A 22,913-nucleotide genomic window follows, 5' to 3' on the forward strand; every position below is an offset into this window, starting at 1 on the left:
ACAGAGGTGGATGAAGCCGTGGGTGAGCAGAGAGTGCTCCCCTCACAGGGTTTAGATCCTTTTAAGAAGAAGCAAAGAAAACAATCAAATGCACAGTGTGCGATTGGCTCACAACTGGATCTGATGAGACAACGGAGGAGGTAGTGACTTTCAATGGGGAGGCCCTGACGCCGAGAGCTGACCAGTGAGAAGGAGCTGCCCTGTGGTGGTGCCGAGGGAGGGCCCTCTAGCCAGAGGCTCCTGGGAGGAGTTGCTGGCTGGGTCGGGTTTGCTGTGGGCCTGTGGGAGCACCTGGAGGGGAGGTTGGGCAGCGAGGGTCGGTCCTCTGCCCACAAGTGGGGGTGTTGCGTTTTGTGGGAGGTGTCTGCGTCCCTTGGCCCTTCCTGAAGGAGATGGCTGAGGGTAACAATGCAAGTAGGCAGGCATTTCAGCGTGTTTGCACAAACATAAGTTTATCTTAATATCCATGCCCATTTGGAGGTAACCTTGTAATAGACTCCTGGGGTTACCAGGATAAAACTCCGAGAGTGGGGATTGCCTGCAGAGATGTGGCTGCTCACGGTCCTGAAGCCGGACGTCCGAGATCAGGGCTGGGCAGGGCTGGTTTCTCCGGGGCTTCCAGGCTGCACTGCCTTCTCCCACTGTGGTCACCCTCTCTGTGTGCTGGTGGCTAATCCACTCATATGATGGGGTCACTGCTCATACTGGAATAGGGGCCCCTCTAATGGCTGCGCTGAAATTTAATGAGCTTTTCAAACATGGTCCCATTCCACCTGGGCTTCGGGGGTCACAGCTCGGCCATAAGACTGGTTCTCCAGGACCAGGTCCACTGCTAGGAAACCTCCGTGTGCTCCACAGGAGCCCGTCTGAAGTCGGGTGAGTGGATTACGAATGTGCGCACCTGATGTAACAGGCCCCGTTTTTCTCTTTCTCTTCTCAGCTCTTCTACTTGATTTCCGTCGGCCTGTGTGTAGCCATTATCGTCCCCTTCCAGTTAACAGCTTTTACCTTCCGCGAGAACTTGGCGGCCACGGCCCTCCTGCTGGCGCTCTTCGGGTATGTGATGAGAGACGCTGCCGCAGAATTACGGTTTGTTTGCAGAAGGAGAAAACCCTCAGGATGGCTTTGAACCTGCTGGCGGCTTCATGCTTTTCTCTCTCTCCAAGCAATTACGTTGCTTCTGCACAAGGCACCGAGCAAACAAGTCAGGGCCGGTGGCCGAGTGCCTGTGGAGGCAGGAAGGGTGCTGTGGGCAGAGTGGGGACGGCGTCGGCCCCGTCTCAGGAAGGCCCTCGAGCGGTTTGACGAAGTGGTGCCGTCGGAGATGGGTCCTCTGTTATTCGCGCTTTGGGCTCAAGCGTGTGGTCCAGTTAGCTGCAGAACTGCGTGTGTGGAGATTGTCCCGTGAAGCTCTGTCCTGTGTATTTCCCCTCTCCTGCGATGTGAGCAGCTGGAAAGGTTTCGTCTAACCCTTCTCACGTTTTCTCAGAGGAAAAACAGCAAAAGCCGAAAACGAATCCCGCACATTGCACGTTGGTGCACGCAACGAGGACCTTAGCTCGTGTCCCCAGCGCTGGGAACGTGTGTGCCATTGTAGATGCCACACCTGCACGGCCGACTACAGGCTGAGTATATAGGAGAGAGTGGCTGAGGGCAGGGAAAACAACTAAAATGCTAGTTTGTTATAATTCAAGGTTACCGTTGAAACAAAACATCCTGCTTTTATGCAATCCACAGACTAAAGAAAATGATCTCTACGTAGGCTTTAGTTAAACTCGTGGCCTCTGAACAGCTACTAGCGGACAGAGTTTCAGTTAACCGCGCGTACGTCGCTGTGGCTGGCTGGGTGGAGACATGACTGCACGGGAAAGGGAAGGTTTGGGGGACCATGAGGCTGCCAGTCGTTAGCTTTGTGGCCCCGGGAATATCAGCTTCTGTCTGAAAAGCTCAACTCCTTCCTGGAAAGCTCCATTTTTGTTGCTGTGAAGGTTGGACGGAGCAGTTCATGTCAGCGCCGCGAGCCACCCGGAGTGAAGTCCCCTGGGCTGGTTAGCCGGGATCAGTGCTCTTGGAGTTGTGTTACTCTTTAGAGGAAGCCGGGTCTTCGGCTAAAAACTCGCTGGTGGTGACCTAAGTTTACGCAGCTGGGAGGTTACAAGCCCAGGGATCTATTGGCGGGTCTGTCTCATTCTCAGAAAATAATCTGATTGGTTTGTTGACTCCATTGAGTGGATCCTCTTACTACATCCCCTTAGAGCGTGAGAGAAATAGACCTTGTTATAAAATCAACTTTGAATTTAGGAGAGCAGAGTTCCAAAACTAAGGTGAAACTTAGACACAAGGAAGTGGTTAGATTCTCTTACAAACCACGTTTTTAGGAATTGTGTTAATCTTGCCTTGGTTGTGAACCCCTTTACGGGTCTGAATTCAGCTAAGAATTCTCTCCACCTGCCTCACAGTGTTGTTCAAGCAGTCCTGGAGAGGCACAGACCTGTTGATGCAGGGTCGTGGGCCGGCAGGGGTTCAGCACTCCTGGTTAAGGGTTCTGAGCTTGGAGGACTACGGAGATGTCGGGAGCCAACTCAGACTGTGTCTGCGATCGCGCTGAGAGGAGACTCACAGGCGCTCCCCCTTCCCTGGAGTACAGCCCCGCACATGGCTCTGGAACGCGGCCCTGCACGGGGAGGGACAGTGGGCAGCCAGCCACCTTGCCGGCCCAGGCTGGGGCTGGCAAGCTGCTGCCCCTCCTGACCCCACAAGGACCCGTAGGTCCCGGGGGCCCTGAAACAATCCCGGCAGGCTGACACCAGGCCCTGGACGGTGGCTCGGTGGCCTGGCAGCTGAAGAAGGAAGGGGCAGGCCGGGTGAATACTTCCCCTAGGAGATGGCAAAGCAAAAATACCAGCGCTTTTTTCCTAGCAAGGGAAACTTGGTATTTGAGCTGTAAGGGTGTGGGATTAGCATTCAGAAGCGGAGGGTGGCATGTAAAAATGACAAAAGCTGTAGCTTACATAGACGTGGAAACGCTTCTCAATGTTACGTATCTTAGAGTGCAGATATATTTATTATGCGTTTTGTGAATAAGAGAGGAGCTGGAAGGCACCAAACAGAACAAAAGCTGAGACTTTGAGAGGCGCCTGGTGTGCATTTAGTGCCCACAGACTGAGGAGGAGGCCACAGAATCCTGTGTGGTGCCTTCGGAAATTCTCTCAGCTTGGGAAAGGGGCCGACTGCCCTGGTGATCCCAGAATGCTTGTGGACATGCGCTGATCGCCTGCAAAGTGAAGGACGCTAAAATGATCCTGCACTGCATTGTCATAAAACAGTGGAGATCATCAAAAGCCATCCCCAAAACTATGTAAGTCAATTTAATCTTTTAAAAAACAAAAAGGCATAGAGGAACTGGAGTTGCTAATATGTTAATTTGAACCAACCATTTGAAAGACAACTAATGAAAATATAGTAAAAAAAAAAAAAAAGAAAGAAAACATAACAAAAAAAACTAAACACAAGGGTGCTAGAATGATAGCACCCTTGAAAACCAGCCCAGAGACTCTTTGCTAAGGTGGTGATGGGACCTGTCAGTGCCAGCATTCAGAACAGAGCCTTTGTCTCTTAATTATGTCTTAAATACTAGTTTGGTGCACTGAGCTCTTTAAATGACAGAACCCAGAGCAGCCCCCCTGTGGGGGCTCACACGGAGCAGAGACTGGTGTCCGGGTGGTAGCTGGTCCCTCAGGTGCAGACGGGGTGCCCAGGCCTGAGAGCAGGGCAGCAGGGCCCCTGCATTCTCCCACTGCAGACACTGGTCAAAGCAGGAGATGGCCTTGCTGTGCCCTGGCCCCACCTGCCTGGGAAGCCTGGGAGGTGCGGCCACCCTGGCTCCAGGGTCCCCCCACCCCTGTGGCAAAGTTGGACGGTGAGAGCTGGCTGGAGCCAGGCTCATAAGGAGCAGAGAAAGGCCTGGTGTTGTGACACGTGGCGAGGCGTCCCACAGTGGTTACCCTGAGCTCCGCCTGGAGCTGTTCCAGAACAGAGCGTGAGCTGGTGGCGTCTGCTGGCTCTCCGGATCTTCCAGCGATGTGCCGCTGCCCAGGGTTGGGTCACAAGCTTCTGCTGCTGTGTGGATCTCAGTGCAGAAATACTTTCCGTACTCGATTGCATTTACTTCTCAGAGCAGCCACAGGCGGAGTCCCGCTCTGGATTCTGCCCCCAGGGACCCTGGAGGAGAGGGGAGGGGCGTGCTGTGGGGGGGTGACTCCTGTCCCAGCCCTGTGTTTCAGAGGTGCTGAGGTGGAAAGCATGGAGCGGCCCTGCCTCTCCTCTCCAGCGGTGATTTTGGTTCGATTTAATTCTTTTACGGCAACTGCAACAGAACCACTGGCTGAGGCTTGGACAGTTTTCCTGTGCTAGGACAGCTTTCCTGTGCTCACGTCCTGAGGGCCGGTTGCTGTCGAGTGAAGTCCTGGAACCTGTGATGTTGTGTATACAATTACTTCTACGGTCCAAGCAGAAGGCTGTGCCTCTGAACCCTGCAAGGCATCCAGCATCGTGGCTGCACGCTGCCGCAGCGACCGTCTGGAGGCCCTAGCGCCTCTGCCGTGCTCGTAGGTTCAGGACTTTCAGGAGGTAACAGGTTAGGGCCCTGGAGCACTTCTGGTTCAGCGGGCAGGCTGGAGCAGAGATCACGAGGGCCCCTGTGCGTGGGCCTCCTGGGGACGTGGGGGTTGTGAGTCAGGGACTCCGCTGTCGTTCGGAGCTGTCGCTCAAAGCGCCAGTTTCTTTAAAGTGACGCAGTTGAGGGTGACAGAGCTGAGGTTCTTCATGGTGGAAGCTGGCTCTAGGATTGTGGGGGAGAAGGAGCAAAGCAGGGGTTTTAGTCTGAGCCATCTGGGCGGTGTCTGGATGTCAATGTCATCAGACGCTTGCCAGGGGGCTGCAGAGCCGACGGCTGGGTGTGGCCCTTCCCCTGCCGGCTGTGGGAGCCCGGCCCTGGGGTCTGCTGTCAGATCAGGACCGTGGCACGGGCGTCTGGGTCCTGGGAGTCAGTGCTGAGGACGCAGAGGGCCACTGGATGCCCACTGCAGGGGACTCGGGGGGGAGGGGTGTCCGCTGCACGTTTCCTGCCTGATTTTGATGCTGGGCTCTGCAGCTTCCCAGACTCTTGTCCTTCAATCCTCACAGTAAGGACCAGGTGTTGCTCCTGACCCAGGAGCGCCCCCTTGTGGGAGACGGGGGCGGTCAACCGTGTCTACCCCAGCCTGTGCACGCCACACCCTATGCTGCTGCTCTTCTGCCAGGGGGCTTCCAAATGCCTTGGTAAAATGGAATTTAAGCCTTTTTTTTTTTTGGTTCAAACAATATGTAACACATAGAAAATGCATATTATGCAACAACCATACATGGATTTCAAAAAATGCACCAAAAATAAAATCATACCTTTTTTTAAAGATTTATTTTATTTATTTGAAAGAGTTACAGAGAGAGAGAGAGGAAGAGAAGGAGGGAGGGAGGGAGGGAGGGAGGGAGGGATGGGGAGGTCGGTCTTCCATCTGCTGGTATACTCTCTAAATGGCCGCAATGGCAATATCTGGGCCAATCTGAAGCTGGGATCCAGGAGCTTCCTCTGGGTTTCCCATGTGGGTGCAGGGGCCCAAGGACCTGAGCCATCCTCCACTGCCTTCATAGGTGCATTAGCAGGGAGCTGGATCAGAAATGGAGCAGCCAGGACTTGAACTGGCGCCCATACGGATGCTGGCACTGCAGGCAGGGCTTCAGCCTGCCACACCACAGCACCAGCCCAACGCATACCTTTTTTAACAAAGGAATGTATTTGATGCACTAGAGTCTCAGGGTCACAGTAAATCGCATGCTAACTACTACAACACGATTCTCATTAATTCTCATTAACACGATGTGATACAGTAACGCAAAGAGAACAAATTTAATGTAGTTCCTAGAGTCAATCCCAAAAATATAATCTTCCCATCCTCCCTCCTGTCGGTCTCCCCCTCCTCCTTTCTCCTTTTTGATTTCTGAGATGACTTGTTTTTAACCTACATTATAGCCAGAGGCTTAATACTACACTAAATAAATAGTAAAAAGCAAAAAAATATATATGGCTCAGTGGGAATATGGGCAAGGACTATAAACAGTAATCTGGTAAAGACGCCCGTGTCTCCTGTATGCAGTCACTTGTTAAATGATTACAGGTCACCAAAACTAAAGCGGTACATTTCCGCTAACTTTTGGTTTGACAGACATAAAACAAACTTTGAAAACCCATATTTGCCGCAGTCCGCGAACCTTGTACTCCCATGGAAGCCCTGAGAAGAGCGAGCAAAGCACTCTCCGCTGTGGCACAGGGGAGGTGCTGAGTCAGGTGTGCCTCTGGCCGCTCAGTGAGAAGCCGGCGGGCCACAGGGTCACACCTGTAATTCAGTCGGTATGCAGGTTGGTGTCGCAATGTGGATTCTTGCTCTACTTTTCAGATACGCAACGCTCCCGTGGATGTACCTGATGTCCGGCATCTTCTCCAGCGCGGACGTGGCTCTCATCTCCTACATCTCAATGAATTTCATCTTTGGCCTGTGCACCATGCTCATGACCATCGTGCCCCGGCTCCTGGCCATCGTGTCCAAAGCCCAGGTTGGTCCATAGTCCCAAGTCTTCCCCACCCCCGCCAGTGAACGACTGAGAGCAGAGTGTGGATGCCTGATTGTTTTGTCGCTTTTCCAACTGGTATCCGACGCCATCTGTTCTCTGTAAACTGTGGAAAGAGAAATCGATCCTAATGAACAACACCACGTCTGTCATCGTAGGAGCCACGTCCCAGCTGAGCCACTGTCGGCACAAATGGAGCTCAGCTTCCCCTGCTCCCCTGGTGAGGGGAGAGTGTGAGGGTGTTGGCTGCTACACACACACACACACACACACACCTGCCCCCGCCGGCTCCTCACACGGTTTGCTGATGATCCGCTGGAACTAGTTTAGTTTTGCTGCTGTCGGAGCGTTGGAGCAATGTCAGGGCCCTTTTCAAGTGTTGGGGCACACGTGGTACCCGTGGTTGGGAGCATTCCTGCTGTGAGGGAGGCGCCCCTCTGCTGTAGACCGTTCCTGTCTGCCAGTCATTCTGGGGTCTCTGCTCCAGCTGCTGGCCGATCCTGTGTGTCTGCTGCTGTCTCCCTTCCTCCCTGTCTCCTCCCCAGGGAGGCTGACCTCAGCGGGTTGTGGCCTCTGCATCAGCCCGTCTTTCAGCCCCTGGTCTCGCTGCGCCACCTGCAGGAGGGGACTCCAGCCTTCGCGCCCTCCTCCACCCCTGGATTCCAGGCCTCTCCGTCTCCGCTCTGACGACTGTTCTCTTGGGACTGCCTGTGGTTGCCGTGTGCTCTGCTGCCTGAGCAGCTCCAGGTGCCGCATTGACTCATGGGCTGAGGTCACCTGGGGAAAGTACAGATGTGGGTGCGGGACTGATGCACACAGCTGGACCTGCGGGGCACGACAGGCCTCCAAGGATGGCCAGGCGGATCTCTGCCTGTCCTCACGCCGCATGTCTGTACAGAGGCACCCAAGTGTGTAAGCGTCCGTTACGCAGTCACTGAAGGAAGCTGTCTATTCCAGTGGGTTTGCAGGTCTACTCCAGTCATGCGCCCGCCTCTGGATAGAAGGGCTGAAGAGCAGTTAATTGGCATTGGCTTGAGGAGAGTGTGGAGAGCAGCAGGGGCAGCGTGTGACTTCCTCCCTCCCTGGCAGGTCTTCAGGATGACCGGCCGCGGGGCTGTCACATGTGAGCTATGCGGAGAGGGAGATGGGATGCAAGGCAGATGATCCCTGTGTGAGGAGCTCAGGAGCAGAGGGCTGCTCTGGGGGGTGGGCTTGCAGAGGAGGGGGCAGCTCCAAAGGGAGAGCAGCCAGGAGCCTCCCCACCCACGTGATGCCGAGAGTGCAACGTGGAAAGGCCTGGTGACCTGCGCTCACAGGCAGCTCCGCTCCCTGGACAAACACCTGCAACACGCTGTCAGCAGATGCATCGATCTGAATCAACTGGGAGAAATAGTAAAAGCTGTTTCCTTAGTTCGGCAAAATCTTTCTTTTCCTTTGTTCTTTGCTTGATATTGTTTGCGAAAGGATATTGACACCGCTAAAATATTCATTTCACATTATCTCAAGTAGTCGTTGGTACATTATGCCGCGGTAAGCCCTTCGGGAATTAATGAAGCCAGGAAGCACCTGGGCTCCCAGGCCACCCCTGGGTCACCACTGCACATGCGAACTGCAGTGTGGATGCCCCTCCTGCTGCTGCCAGCCACAGTGTGTGAGGTGGCCAGTTCTAGTATCTGGTGTCCATCTCCACATACCCATGGTTGGTTCTGTAAATTTGTGCAGCTCCCTGCCCTCATTGTGTGAACTCTTCAACTCAGCACCCATGTTTAGCAAGCACTTTTACTCATAGTTTTATAGAGACTATTGTGGATTTCTGGAAATCGGATAGGAGCGTTTTAAAAATTTTGAAATCTAGGCATATAAGAAGTCTTCATGGACAATGTATATGATGAAAAGGCTATGCAAAAATATTTTTAGAAACTTTTAAAGATTATTTGTTTGAAAGGCACAGTGGCAGAGAGAAGAGACGGAGATCAATCTTCCACCCACTGACTGGTTCACTTCCTAAATGGCCACAACAGCCAGGGCTGGCCAGGACAAAGCCAGGAGCCAGGAGCTCCATCTGGGTCTCCTATGTGGATGGCAGAGGCCCAGGTGCCTGGACCATCGTCTGCTGACTTCCCAGGCACACTAGCAGGGACCTGGACTGGAAGCAGAGCAGCTGGCGCTCAAGCTACTGCTCTGCTATGGATGTCAGTGACGCGGGCTGTGGCTTAGCCTGCTGCGCCCCCACCCTGACTAGGCCCCCCAAATTTTTATTTCAAAATAAATAACTTTTAATTCCATAAACCTTTTGAACTACTTTGTATAAATAAAGTTATCATTATTAATATGTCATTTCCCTAGTTATTAGTTTGAGTTAAAAATACAATATTCTGCTATTTCTGTTATCACCAATAATAGGAAATCCTTTCATTTGATAGATTACTTGATCCAGGGACATATTTTACAAAAAGTGGGTTAAATAAATCCCTTAAGGATTGGTTGGTATTTATAACTAGTGGCAGGCAGTCAAGTAAATCTATGGAGAAATTAAATGGAGTTTTGTACTTTATTGTCTATATGCAAAGCCAATAAACCATGATAACACAATAAATGCCCTTAAAAGTGGTTATTGAATTTCTGCTGCCCCAAACCACATTATTCAAAACTGCATTTAACCCGGTCAAAAGTCTGCAGCATAGGGAAAATCTGAACATTAATATGAAATATATGATTGACAGTCTGATCAGTTTATTCTTTGATGCTATGACATGTGCATTGCTGTACATTATGTGTACATACTGTGAAGATTTGGTGCCTTAAAACTTAGGATTTATATTTAGGTCAGTTGCCGAGCTGGCATGAGAAAACAAGAGTACGAAGTGTGGACTGGTTCTTCGTACTTCCACAGCTTTGCTGGTTTAGCCATTGCCATTAACGTGGCCGCTCTGGGTGACAACTCTAAGGCAGCTACACAAAGCCTGGTGTTCAGCTCACGTATCAGCGTTGTGTCGAAACGTCTCCAGGCCTGTGCTTCTTGGTGGAAAGGTCTCCTGGGGACCGGACGGTGGTGATCAAGTCCTGTCCCTGCTGCGGTGTGACTGCACGCCTGTCAGCCCCTGGGGACTGGCTTTCCTCAGTGGTCACTGAGCGAGTCCCTGGCTCCTGTGCAGCTCCGGGTGGGATGAAATGAGACGAAGCACAGTGCAGCTGGAAGCACGCAGTGGCCTGCAGACGGCACTTAGTGGACACATGATTGCACTGCAATGATTTTAATCTCATTAGACAATAAAATTAATGCCTACCAGATGGTAAAGACAGTACAGCTTAGGGTAGATGTGATTTTTTAGAAACATTCAATTAAGCTATATTCAAACACATATGCCATCTTACATTTTTTACTTTCTCTGGAATTCTGTTCTATCTGTTCTGTTCCTATCATCTTCCTTATTCATGCCTGTTCTTGGAACACTGCCCAATTCTGTGTTTAATAACAACAACTACGTATATTTTATGCTTACTGTATGTTAAGAATAAAGTTCGCATTTTCAGGTTTTTAAAAAATGTTCACAGCCACAGATTCTAGAATTACTGACTCACTTATACATTCACTCCGCCTTGTAACTGATGTTACCTGCATGTCTTCGCTTAGGCTGCTATAGCAAAATCCAGAGACCGGGTGACGTAAACCACAGGCATTTACTTCTCACAGGTCTGCAGGCTGCCAGTCCAGGGTCCAGGTGACTTCAGTTTAGTTCTTGATGAGAGCCCTGTTAGTGGCCTGCAGGTGCTGGTTTCTCACCGTGTCCTCACATAGAGGGGAGAGCCCTCTGGTGTCTTCCTCTTTTTTTTCCACCCTAGGATCCCCCCCCCCCCATAACCTATGTTCACCAGTTACCTCCTTCACAGTGGGGTTTAGGCTTCCCACGTGTCTGTTTTGGAAGAATACAAATATTCAGCCCACAGCATCATACCATTTGGCCACCCAAGTGCATGTCTCTGCATTCAAAATGCATCAGTGCCCTACCAACAGCCCCCAAGACTCAGCTGATCCCAGCACCAACTCTAACTTCAGTGTTTGGCTAAATATCAACCCAGGGGTGGTTCATCCTGGGGCACGGTGCTGGCTGGCTGTGATCCTGTGAAGGCAAACTCGAACCGTGGGCATAACCAGTGGACATTGCCATCCCACAAAGGAGAACGAGGGAGGAAGCAGGCAGGTGTCACTGATTTTCAGTCTCGGGAATAATCCCCCTGGTGGGGCGACTGTCTGAGGGTACCACTGGGTAGCGGGGGTGGGATCTGGAATACAGATCGCCCAGGAGGAAAAGTACCACTGATGTCTGTTATGCACACAGGAAGGACTTTAAATTTGATTTTCCCTTTCTTTCCTTCACTGTACAGAACCTGCAGAACATCTACGATGTCCTCAAGTGGGCCTTCACTATTTTTCCCCAATTCTGTCTGGGTCAAGGGCTGATTGAACTCTGTTACAATCAAATCAAGTACGACCTGACCCACAACTTCGGCGTGGATTCCTACGTGAGCCCCTTCGAGATGAGCTTCTTGGGCTGGATCTTTGTGGAACTGGCCGTGCAGGGCACAGTGGTTCTTCTGCTGAGGATCCTGCTGCACTGGGACCTGCTGCGGCCGTCAAGGTCGGTTCTGGGGGCTCCTTCTGAGGGGCGTCTGCTCCCGGATAAAGAGAGGGGACGTGGAGGTTGCAAGACCAGAAGTCGTGTATTATAAAGGATCCAGTGAGTGTAGTTTCAGTTTCCTTTTAACTCTACTTGGTGCCAGCCGCCAACACCAGGAAGGAGGATTTTAAAAGGGAGGATGCCAGTCTGAGATAATCTTCCCAGTTATTTGTCTCAGTGCATTTTCCACTGTGGAATTCCTCAATTTCCAGTAGTTTGTAGCACGCAAGGTGAATCTGGTTGGCCCCATAAAGTAATCTTATGACTAACACTGCCAGCTCCTGGCAGCGGGAAGATAACCACAGGCCTGGCCAGATGCTGTGGCTCTGCTTGTGAGACGCTGAAAGTCAGACGCACAAGGTGTGGGCAGCCATGCAGACATACGATATGACAGACAGCACGTGCGGCACACACAGACACACATCCCTCCTGTTAGTGGGATTTGGGATGGCTTTGCAAGGACGACTACGAGATTGTTGGGGTCGAGAAACACACCTTCATATGAGGAAGGAAAATAAGATCCAAGCAGAAAAGTGTAAAATGCGATGGATTTTCACAGACTGAACACATTTATGTAACCCCTTCTCAGATTCCCAAATGGAACACTCACAACATCTCCCACGCTGGCTCCTCACCCTGGCCAGGCAGTAGCCGTCCTAACGGCTGTTCTTGTTTCTAGCTCCCTTGACTCGTTTCGATATTTTCAAATGTTATATGAATGATATCATATAACATATAGAGGGGCTTCAAAAAGTTCATGGAAAATGGAATTAGACGGTGAATTAACTTTGGTACAAAATTCTTTGAAATCTATGCTTGTATACTGCTTAGTCACTGGCTATACTTCCTCATCACCAGTATGTGTGTCTGTGTCTGTGGAATAAGCTATTAATTTGTCTAATGTAGCTTCAGAAGTGGAAAAATAATACAAGGACATGAGCCAGAGATAGTGGATGCTGCCAGTACAGTTTTATTTTTAGCATCCTTTTTACTTTAACATCGTTTGAGTCATAAAAAGTTGTAAAATTAGTAGAGAAAGTTCCTGTTACCTCTCAGTGATAACAGGAGAATGTATTACAGCCAACATCACCCCAGGAAAGCCAGGGAAGTGGTCTTGGCATAACAGCCCTGCACACACAGCGGTGTTTCAGTCCGCGGTGGGCCATGTACACAAGTTCCAATGGAGCTGGAAAGTCCCTGCCTAGCCTCACAGCGCAGTGTGTTCCTGCCATGACCGTGCTGTGCTGTGTGAGCCCTCCACTGTACCGCCATCATGTGAGCACACGGCACACAGCTGTGCACAGTGCCGGATACGAGATGAGCCTCCGGGCTGCGGGACTGTGTGCTGACTGTCTTTCATTATCTCAGAGCACAGCCACAGTGCTGTTACTGTGTGCCAGCTGTCTTGCCTTTCCAGGAACCTCACACACCTCCAGTTTACCATGTTGTTGAAAAAATTCTTGATTTGAGAGACAGAGACACAAAGAGAGAGGGAGGAGGATTGAGCACGAGTGCTCTCGTCCACTGAGTCACCCCACAAGTGACTGTAGTTGCCGTGACCAGGGCTGGAGCCAGGAGCCAGGAACTCACTCCCAGGTCTGCCGTGGAAGGGAGAGGAACCGATCACCTGAGTCGTCATGGCTGCTCTCCCAGGAAGTCGGAGTCAGGAGCTACAGCCGGGATTCAGTGTGCGATCCGTGTGTCTAAACTGCTAGGCTACATGCTCTCCCCACCCACCGCACCTGCCTCTCTTCATTGCCTCTTCTTGTGTGCTTTATATAATCTCAATGATTTGGTTCTCCATGGCCCTAGGAGCAAAAGGCTATTATATATATATATATATATATATATATATATATATATATATATATATGTGTGTGTGTGTGTGTGTGTGTGTGTGTGTGTGTGTGAATATCTATGTGTAATACCCTAGATGTGCAGTAGCCTATACCGCCCAGGGTTTTGAAAGTGAAACTGTGGTGCTTTGCACAATGAAGAAACTGCCTGACGTGCCTTTCTTAGAAAAAGTCCCTGCCGCTGAGCGGTGCGTGACTGCGCTCTCGTTGTCTGTATATCGTTAATCATTAGAATGTTGGCATGTCACGGTTTACAGCGAAATTGAAAATTTTTTGAAAGTTAAAAGGCACCAGACTGAAAATCATAAAGAAGACTGAAAAGTGAGCAGCTCAGACTTAGGGAGTTGGTCGGTTACAGTTGAAAATTCCATTTATATTCACCTGGCTTATCAAATGCTTTGTATAAGGTGTTGCACAGAGTGTTGGCTAGACAACCCTTTTATGCAATCCAGTATGTTATAAGCATTATATTTGCATACCGTTATAAATCGTCTATTTTATTAAATACTGATCACTACAAGTGCTTCCAAAAGCTGCTGCCTTTATAGAGATGGCAGTTGGCATGGTGGGTAAGCTGCTGGTTGGACACCCACTTCCGTATTGAGGTTCCTAGATCTGCTTCTGATCCAGCTTCTTACGAACATGCAGCCTGGGGCACAGCTGATGAAGGCTCGGGTACTCTGGTCCCTGCCACTCACTGGGAGACCTGGATAGAGTCCAGGCTCCCGGCTTCAGCCTGGCCTAGCCCTGGCTGTTGTGGACATTTGTGGAGTAAACTAGCAAATGAGAGATATCTCTGTCTTTTTCTCGGTGTGTCTCTCTGGCTGTCAAATAAAATGAAAATAAATAAAATTTTAAAGGTTGAAGGCTTACAACAACGCGATTTTTTACATTTAGCACAGCTTATTCATAAAAGTAGAAACTAGCTGTGGTTTGTTGCTGATCCATTTTGGTGTCTTTTAGGCATGTACGTTTTCCTTTAAAGTGGGGCATGCAATTGACACTTGCCTGTGACCAGCAGCCCAGATGGCACGGCAGACGCCACAGGGACCTGCGGGCGGTGTTCTGCTGATCCGATCTGCGGCTTCCTCTCCTTTGTAGGCTGTCCCAGTGTGGCTTCCCAGGTGTGAGTTAACTGATTTCTCCTTTCCAGGGGTCCCTCTGCCCTCCGCAGCACAGGCAGGTCTTCCAAAGATGTGGATGTCTGGAAAGAGCAGCTGAGGGTGTCGGAGGGGAGGACAGAAGGAGACCTCCTTGTGCTGCGCAACCTTAGCAAACGCTACGGCAACTTTTGCAAGAAGACATCTGCCGTGCACGACGTCAGCGTGGCCATTCGGAGGGGAGAGGTACAGAGCTCTGCGTGCACCCTCTCTGTGTGACTCTCCTTGTCGCTCTGCTTGTGTTCTTGTGAGGTGGGAAATCGCAGCTAACGGCAGCCGTCAACTGCGGGAATTCCTGCCAGGCCCTGGAAGCAGAACCTTCACTGAGGGTCTGCTGGTGCTTTTCATAGCAAAAGCTTTGCTGATCGGTTGTTTCCTGATTTTCAATGTCTCGTGTGGTTGGTAGTTTTAACTGGTTTGATCAATGGGGTGGCTTTTTCCTTTTCCACCTGTGACTTGGAGTTGACTTCTTTGGTTTCTGATTGAGCCCATTTAGCAAAACACGGCTCTGGGGCCATCGTGCACCACGGCAACGGCTCAGAGTCTTTCACGGATCTGGAGGGAATTCCAGTGGACACCTTGCATACATGGCGGTAGTGCATAGAGGCACATCAGCCATAGAAATGATTACTGTTAGTTAAGCTTAGAAATAAAAGAGCGCCTTGCCTTTGTATTGTTACCAGCTCCTGAAAACTCAGAGCAGGTTTCCTTGTCATCCGTGGGCTGAGAGTGGGCATGTCAGAGGGGAGGATTCTGAGGCCCGCGCCCAGCCTGCGCAATCCCGGCAGCTCCTGATAACCTGGACGGTGGCTCCTGGGAGCATAGGAGCCAATGTTACGGGGAGATCCTGGGGCAGCTCCTCCTCACTGCCGCTCGGCTGGCGAGGCGGCCTCACCAGCTCGCCGATTCTGCATCCTTCTTTGGACATCAGCAACAGCACTGCCCACCCCCCCACCCCACCCCCCACGCTGGTTCTCAGCTAAAGGGTAGGGGAGACTTGGACAGAAGCGTGAGAACGGCGACCAAGTATCCGCAATGACCCAAGATGCCTATTCGAGCTGGAGTCTCCTCCCAGGGTCCATGCACTCACAGCCCGGGCAGCCATATCGGCAATGACCCAAGACGCCGATTAGAGCTGGAGTCTGTCCTCCCAGGGTCCATGCGCTCACAGCCCGGGCAGCCAGATGGAGCGCCATGCAGGAGCCCATGCACGGGACCCCTGTTTACGCTTCTGTGGCCCTCGGAGTAATCACTCCCGGGAGAAGGCGACTGATGCTGGGTGTGAACACAGAACGTGAGATCACCTGTAGAACTGACATCAGGATCGGCCCACACTGAGTTAGACGTGAATTTCAGTGGACAAAGGAGTGCACAAAAGCTGTCGTCACAATACTCACATATACGGGGAGGCGTGTAGGGAGGGTGGAGATGGAATACTTCTAGAAAGCTGGTACATAGGGGCTGGCACTGTGGCACAGTACGCTAAACCTCTGCCTGCGGCACCAGCATCCCATATGGGCGCCAGGTTCGTGTCCTGGCTGCTCCTCCTCTGTCTTAAACAACACTGATGCTTCACCCCGCGCGTGCCACGATGATCTGAAGGCCCCAGGGCCACGCGGGCTGTCCCGCAACAGCACCAGGCGGCCAGCGCAAGCGGCTTCTCACACTGCGGGCTGATGGAGCGCGTTCTCTTGTTCTCTCCCCAGTGCTTCGGGCTGCTGGGCACCAACGGAGCGGGGAAGACCACCGTGTTCGGCATGCTGACGGGCGAGGTCGGCCCGAGTTCGGGGCGCGCCGTGGTCAGGACGCCCGCAGGGTAAGGGCCTGCTCCCTCGCTGGCCGCTCTGGGTCCTGCGGGGCGAGGCTGGAAAACGCAGTCGTCCCGCACCTACCGCCCTGTGCCACCCTTCCCGCCACAGCCGTGGCCCGGGGAGGTCCCCAGGCACTGTTCGCCCTGGACCTCCGGCAGCTGACCGCTGACCGGCTGCGGAGCGCGCCCTGGGCCTCCGACCGCTGACCGCTGACCGGCTGCGGAGCGCGCCCTGGGCCTCCGACCGCTGACCGCTGACCGGCTGCGGAGCGCGCCCTGGGCCTCCAACAGCTGACCGCTGACCGGCTGCGGAGCGCGCCCTGGGCCTCCGACTGCTGACCGGCTGCGGAGCGCGCCCTGGGCCTCCGACCGCTGACCGCTGACCGGCTGCGGAGCGCGCCCTGGGCCTCCGACCGCTGACCGCTGACCGGCTGCGGAGCGCTCCCTGGGCCTCCGACCGCTGACTGCTGACCGGCTGCGGAGCGCGCCCTGGGCCTCCGACCGCTGACCGCTGACCGGCTGCGGAGCGCGCCCTGGGCCTCCGACCGCTGTCCGCTGACCGGCTGCGGAGCGCGCCCTGGGCCTCCGACCGCTGACCGGCTGCGGAGCGCGCCCTGGGCCTCCGACTGCTGACCGCTGACCGGCTGCGGAGCGTGCCCTGGGCCTCCGACCGCTGTCCGGCTGCGGAGCGCTCCCTGGGCCTCCGACCGCTGACCGCTGACCGGCTGCGGAGCGCGCCCTGGGCCTCCAACAGCTGACCGCTGACCGGCTGCGGAGCGCGCCCTGGGCCTCCGACTGCTGACCGGCTGCGGAGCGCGCCCTGGGCCTCCGACCGCTGACCGCTGACCGGCTGCGGAGCGCGCCCTGGGCCTCCGACCGCTGACCGCTGACCGGCTGCGGAGCGCTCCCTGGGCCTCCGACCGCTGACTGCTGACCGGCTGCGGAGCGCGCCCTGGGCCTCCGACCGCTGACCGCTGACCGGCTGCGGAGCGCGCCCTGGGCCTCCGACCGCTGTCCGCTGACCGGCTGCGGAGCGCGCCCTGGGCCTCCGACCGCTGACCGGCTGCGGAGCGCGCCCTGGGCCTCCGACTGCTGACCGCTGACCGGCTGCGGAGCGTGCCCTGGGCCTCCGACTGCTGACCGGCTGCGGAGCGCTCCCTGGGCCTCCGACCGCTGACCGCTGACCGGCTGCGGAGCGCGCCCCGGGCCTCCGACCGCTGACCGCTGGCCGGCTGCGGAGCGCGCCCTGGGCCTCCGACCGCTGACCGCTGACCGGCTGCGGAGCGCGCCCTGGGCCTCCGACTGCTGACCGCTGACCGGCTGCGGAGCGCTCCCTGGGCCTCCGACCGCTGACCGCTGACCGGCTGCGGAGCGCGCCCTGGGCCTCCGACCGCTGACCGCTGACCGCTGGCCGGCTGCGGAGCGCGCCCTGGGCCTCCGACCGCTGACCGCTGACCGCTGGCCGGCTGCGGAGCGCGCCCTGGGCCTCCGACCGCTGACCGGCTGCGGAGCGCGCCCTGGCTGTGCCGGCTGTGGCGCACACACTGAGGTCCCAGACAGCGGGCCCGGGCTGTGTGCGGAGCCGTCGCCGCCCTTGTGGGAGGCACAGGTGGCCCCTGGGCAGTCAGCCTGCGTCGGCGTGGCCGGTCCGGCGCCTCTCCGCGCGCACGCGTGCGCCCCGTTGGGTGGCGTGTGGCCCCGGGTGCCCTGTGCGGGGCGGGGACGGTCCTGCCCGGCGCCTGGGCGGCCCACACGCTGCCGGTGGCTGCTCTGTTCGCCTGTAGAAGCAGCTCCAGGCCAGGAGCCGGAGCGCCGGGCGGGTGTCCGTTTCGGGGCTGTTTTCCAGACGCTTCTGCGCAGCCCCACGCGGGCCGCCCCAGGCGTGGGTTCTCGTGGGCCCTGGGGCAGGGGGCGCGCCCGGCTGCCTCAGAGGCTGCGGAGCGATAGCCAGGCTCGCGTGTGCCCTGGAAGGGCGTCCAGACAGCGGCCCGGCTGACCGGGCTCCTCTGCGCCCTGGGGCCCTGGAGCCGTCCCGGGTACCCGGGGGAAAACGAGCTTCCTTTCGGTTCTCACGTGTGGGGTCGTGTGGAGTAATTTATGGAAAAATATCGTAGTCATTCTTTGAATCCACAAGTATGTACTCACTGCCTGTGAGGAGCCAGGCGCCGGGAGGGTGACAGTCTTCCTTAATTCTGAAATCCACTGTTGCTATGTGCATGTCTTTTCCCAGCCAATTTGGTATATAAATTCGTATCTGAATGTTTGCATCTGGTTTCTTGTGTTATCCGAGTTTGAGTTTGTGGAAAGCAATATGCCTGTTTCAAACTCAGATGAGACTTAGAATATTTTTTTTGTCTCTCATTTGCATTTTTATGCCATAACCATTTTATAATCCTCAGTAATTCTGATTAAAAGTTTCCGGTTGTGCATTTCTGATGAGCAGGGCACCTCACTGTTAGGTGATTTGAGTTCTCATTAATTGTCCTTGGACGTGAGTGCTGCTCACGTGTGTCCCATTTTTTATTTATTTGCATTATTAGTTACGTTGGTTTCCTTCCTGCGGTTGCCTGTTTTGTCCCACACCTTTTTGCCTGTCGTGTTGTCCATCTGTCTGCGTCTCGTGAGAGCAGGAGCTCTGGTCCGTGCTCAAAGCTCAGCTCCCCACACACTTTAGATCTCTGTGTTCTCTTTCAGTGGCTCCTTATGTTTAAACCGGAAGGTCTGTAGGAATAGCAGTTCTCAGTTCTGATGGAGTTGATTTTATTGTTTTCTTTGTTGCTTCTTTTTGACTCAAGAAATTCTTTCCTTTTGTTAATTTTTTTTCCTTTTTGATGTCGTAAAACTATTCTTTATGTTTTCTTTCTTAGGTATTTTTTATTTATGTCTGATTTATGTTGAATTTATATTTGAATATGTTGTATAGTAGAACTATAATTTGATTTTTTCCTGAAATCCCATTTTCTCCACAAAATCTCTTTTGATGAGAAGCTCTTCCGTTGTGCACTGAGTTCTCAGATTGCCTGGGGTTGGTCTCAGTTTCTCTTGTTTTGTGTGGCATCCTGGGAGAGTGCGTTGTTGGCCTCTCTTCCAGTTTCTTTGTCAGAATTGTTTAGACTATTTTAAACACTTCATTAGTACCTTTTTAGAGGAATCATTTCATCAGACTCCATAAACAGTCATAATATTTGAATTTTGAATAGCGTTATATCAGGCTTATACTACAAATTGAGATTTAATATCTTTATGGTATTTTTTCTGCCATGTTCTTTTTTGTAAAATTCTTACTGATTTGAAAGGGAGAGAGAGAGATTCCCGTCTACTGATTCACTCCTCAAATGACCACAACAGCCAGGGACAGGCCGGGCTGAAGCTGGGAGCTGGGAGCTCGGCTACTTGAACCCAAGAACTTGAGCCATCACCTGCCTCTCCGTGCACGTTAGCAGGAAGCTGGAATCTGGCTCGGACCCAGACGAGAACCTGGATCAGGGATGGGTGTCCCACGCTGCGTCTCAGTGGCTGTCAAACGCCGGCCCCTGCCTTACCCTTGACTATGGTTTATTCAAAGCACATAAGAGCCGCCACTTAGTTTTTCAGTTTTCTCTAAAGCCCTTGCGTATCTTGGATTTGTTCATCCAGATCAGTCTGTGCTTATCAGAATATTTGCTTGTCATTGTTTGCTTCCTTCTGGCTGGATTGTCTTGTGGCTTGGGGTTCTTCTAGCCTAGGTTACAAGTGAGTTTGCTTTGGTTCTCTCTCCTTTCCGGATGACACCCTCTGTGTAAGGGTTTGTGGCTTTTCCCTCATTGGCTCCCTGCCCAGTGCTAGGCTTGGGTCCATCTCAGCTGCATGAATTGCCCGTTTCCGGCGACCCTGGCCTGGTCCTGGTCTTGCCTCTGCTTCGTGTGGACCGCACACACGTTTCTGTTAGCCCGCACAGCTTCAGTGGGCCTCTCCTCAGGTGAGGTGGGGCCCGCTGTGAATCAGACCTTGATTCTGCACCCCCGCCCCAGCCCTGCAAAGCATAAAGTGCTTGAAGTCCCTAGTTCAAATGTTTTTAGCAAACCGCATGTGTTTGCAGCTTTCAGGCTGTTAAATTGTGTCATTCTTGTAGTCCTCCAGCATACTTTGTTTAGTCCTGTTGTTTTCTTTCTGATTTAAATGCTTATAAGTATCTTCTCATTAAAATGAATAACCAAGCCATTAAGCTGTGAATATGCTGCTTTGTCCAGCTTTACTTTCACTTCACAAATATATTAAGTGGTAGATACTGTTTCTATCCTTATTCTCTAAATGACGAATATAATTTAATTTTTTCTCAAAATTTTTGTCATTTTCCCTTTAATTTCTCTATTTACAAGATTATGTAAGTAAAAGAATTAGAATTTAAGAGGAAATAAAAACTATAAGGTTTTTTTTTTTTTCAATCCCCGGAAGACTGACTCTCTCCTTTCTAATTCCATCCTGTGATTTGTAAAAGAACTGGAAAATGAAATTCAAATCACTCTCTTGAAAGGAGAATAAATTTACATCCCCATAATGGCCTGCAAGTCCCTTATTATCCTACATGTCTGTGTAATTAGTTTAATTATAACTAAATCACACTTGCATTAATTATATTTTTAACCTTGATTATTTGTAATGTTAATTGCACATTGGTATTCAAGGAATTAAGCAGATGATTAGAAACACAATGGAATTTTTAACCACGTAGAGCTGGGATGCACCTTCCTGCCCATGTGCTCATGAGTGACTCCTGTCTCATTGAAACGCCAAGGTCTCATTGAAATCCCAAGGTTCACTTTGTACCTTCTCTTAGGTCGTATTATCTGAAATAGTGCTTGTTTCTTGTCTAATTTGCTAATTTCCATTAATGTATATCCTCAAACTCTTGAATCCATGCGTGTATGCCTGCAGAACGTAACTCAAAACCTGCCCTGCACTTTGGTTCTATCATAAACGTTGACAGGACGCAGGCCAGAGGTCTCGTGTGTTTTCACTGGCACGCAGAGTGACTTTGGACAGCCACTGGCTAGGACATAGTCCTCAGTTTGCCAGTTACCACCCCTCCCTGTTGCCTCACTCACTGTGCCGTCAGATGTGTAGGTTAACTTTGGATCCCAAAACCATTGCCATTTACAGCACCTGGACAAAATTGAGAATCATGGCCATGGTTACTGTGACTCTCATTCACTAAGCATTCATCTGGTCAATAAATACTGCAGCTTTAGAAGGAAGATAATATCCTAATTTTACCGACAAGGAATCTAAGATTAAGAAATACCAAATAGTTTGCCATAAGTCAGACTTCCAGAAAATGATGGAGAATTCAAGTCCACATTTTTCCCACTCTAAGTCATGCACTCTTCCCATCTCTCTCTCCACTTAAAACTCTCAAAGTAACCACAGTCTGTAGGAGAGAGAACATAAATGATTGAAGCAGAGATTGTCTGTATCTCTATATGCACACAAATAAGTAAGCTTTTATTTTATTATTTTTTAAAGATGTATTTATTTACTTGAAAGTCAGAGTTACACAGCGAGAGGAGAGACAGAGGGAGAGAGAGAGAGGGGGCGAGGCAGAGAGAGAAAGAGAGAGAGAGAGGTCTTCCATCCACTGGCTTACTCCCCAGATGGCCACAATGGCCGAAGCTGCGCCGATCTGAAGCCAGGAGCCAGGAGCTTCTTCTGGTCTCTCATGCGGGTGCAGGGACCCAAGGACTTGGGCCATCTTCTGCTGCTTTCCCAGGCCATAGCTGGATAGGAAGTGGAGCAGCCGGGATTCCAATCGGTGCCCATATGGGATGCTGGTGCTGCAGACCAGGGCTTTAACCTACTGCAACAGAGTGCTGGCCCCAGCTTTTATTTTTATCTGAGAGAAGTCCTACCCACTGGGATTATTTTCCAAGTGCCCACAATGGGTGGGCACTCAGTCGATGTCTTCTGTCACCCAAGTATTTGAACCACCACCTGCTGCTCCCCAGGTGCGCCTTAGTGGGAAGCCGGAGTCAGAAGTGGAGCTGGGGCCCAAGCCCAGGCCCTCTGATAATGGGATGTGGGCATCCCAAGGGGCGTCTCTACCACTGTTCCAAATGCCTGCCTCAAAAGACCGACTTTCAAGACTTCATTGACAGCAGAGCAAATGTGTGCTTTTGGTAATAAACGTGATTGTGATTATCTTTCCTTAAAATGCTCAGTACATTAGAAAGAATGTATTATACATGACACACTTATAATATTGCATGAAATTAAAAATAAAGAGTAATGATTAGGCAAATAAAAACCAAGTGACAACATATAAATATATTAATAGCCCTTAAGTAGGATGCTTGGGGAAGGCATATATGAGACCAAACCACTTTCCATTAAGAAGTCATACTGTCCTGCAGGAAGTCATTACAGCGAAGAAATTCCTTATGCGAAATGCGTAGCGTGAGAGCTGTGCTGGGAACCAGAGAGAACTCGCGGTGTGTGAGAAGGAAGAGCCCTTCATTCTGTGCTCCTGGCCCGAGAGGCAGAGAAGCCGCGAGTGCAGCAGGCGTCGTGCACGGAGAGTGCCAGCCTGCAGGGAGGCGGAGGTGCCCGCTGACACCTGCTGTCTGGGAAGGTCTAGCACGATGCCCCCAGCCAGAAGCAGAGAGACACTGTCAGCATCCGTGATTAGCTGTAGTCTGGAATTCAAGCTCCTGGTATAAGACACGGTGAGAAAACAGTGTGCATGTGTATGTCGCTATGTGATGGACTTACA

General features: G+C 52.1%; 1 protein-coding gene across 1 annotated transcript in view; it reads left to right on the plus strand.

Moving 5' to 3' along the window:
- Window positions 1–22,913, plus strand: part of ABCA13 (ATP binding cassette subfamily A member 13) — a 329,120-nt gene that overhangs the window by 238,088 nt on the left and 68,119 nt on the right. Inside the window, 5 exon segments of the mRNA XM_062178561.1 lie at window positions 941–1,056; window positions 6,492–6,648; window positions 11,050–11,303; window positions 14,352–14,544; window positions 16,065–16,174. Coding sequence (XP_062034545.1) covers window positions 941–1,056; window positions 6,492–6,648; window positions 11,050–11,303; window positions 14,352–14,544; window positions 16,065–16,174 — 830 coding nt within the window.

Source organism: Lepus europaeus, chromosome 20 (genome assembly GCF_033115175.1).
Source record: "Lepus europaeus isolate LE1 chromosome 20, mLepTim1.pri, whole genome shotgun sequence".
Lineage (NCBI taxonomy): Eukaryota > Metazoa > Chordata > Mammalia > Lagomorpha > Leporidae > Lepus > Lepus europaeus.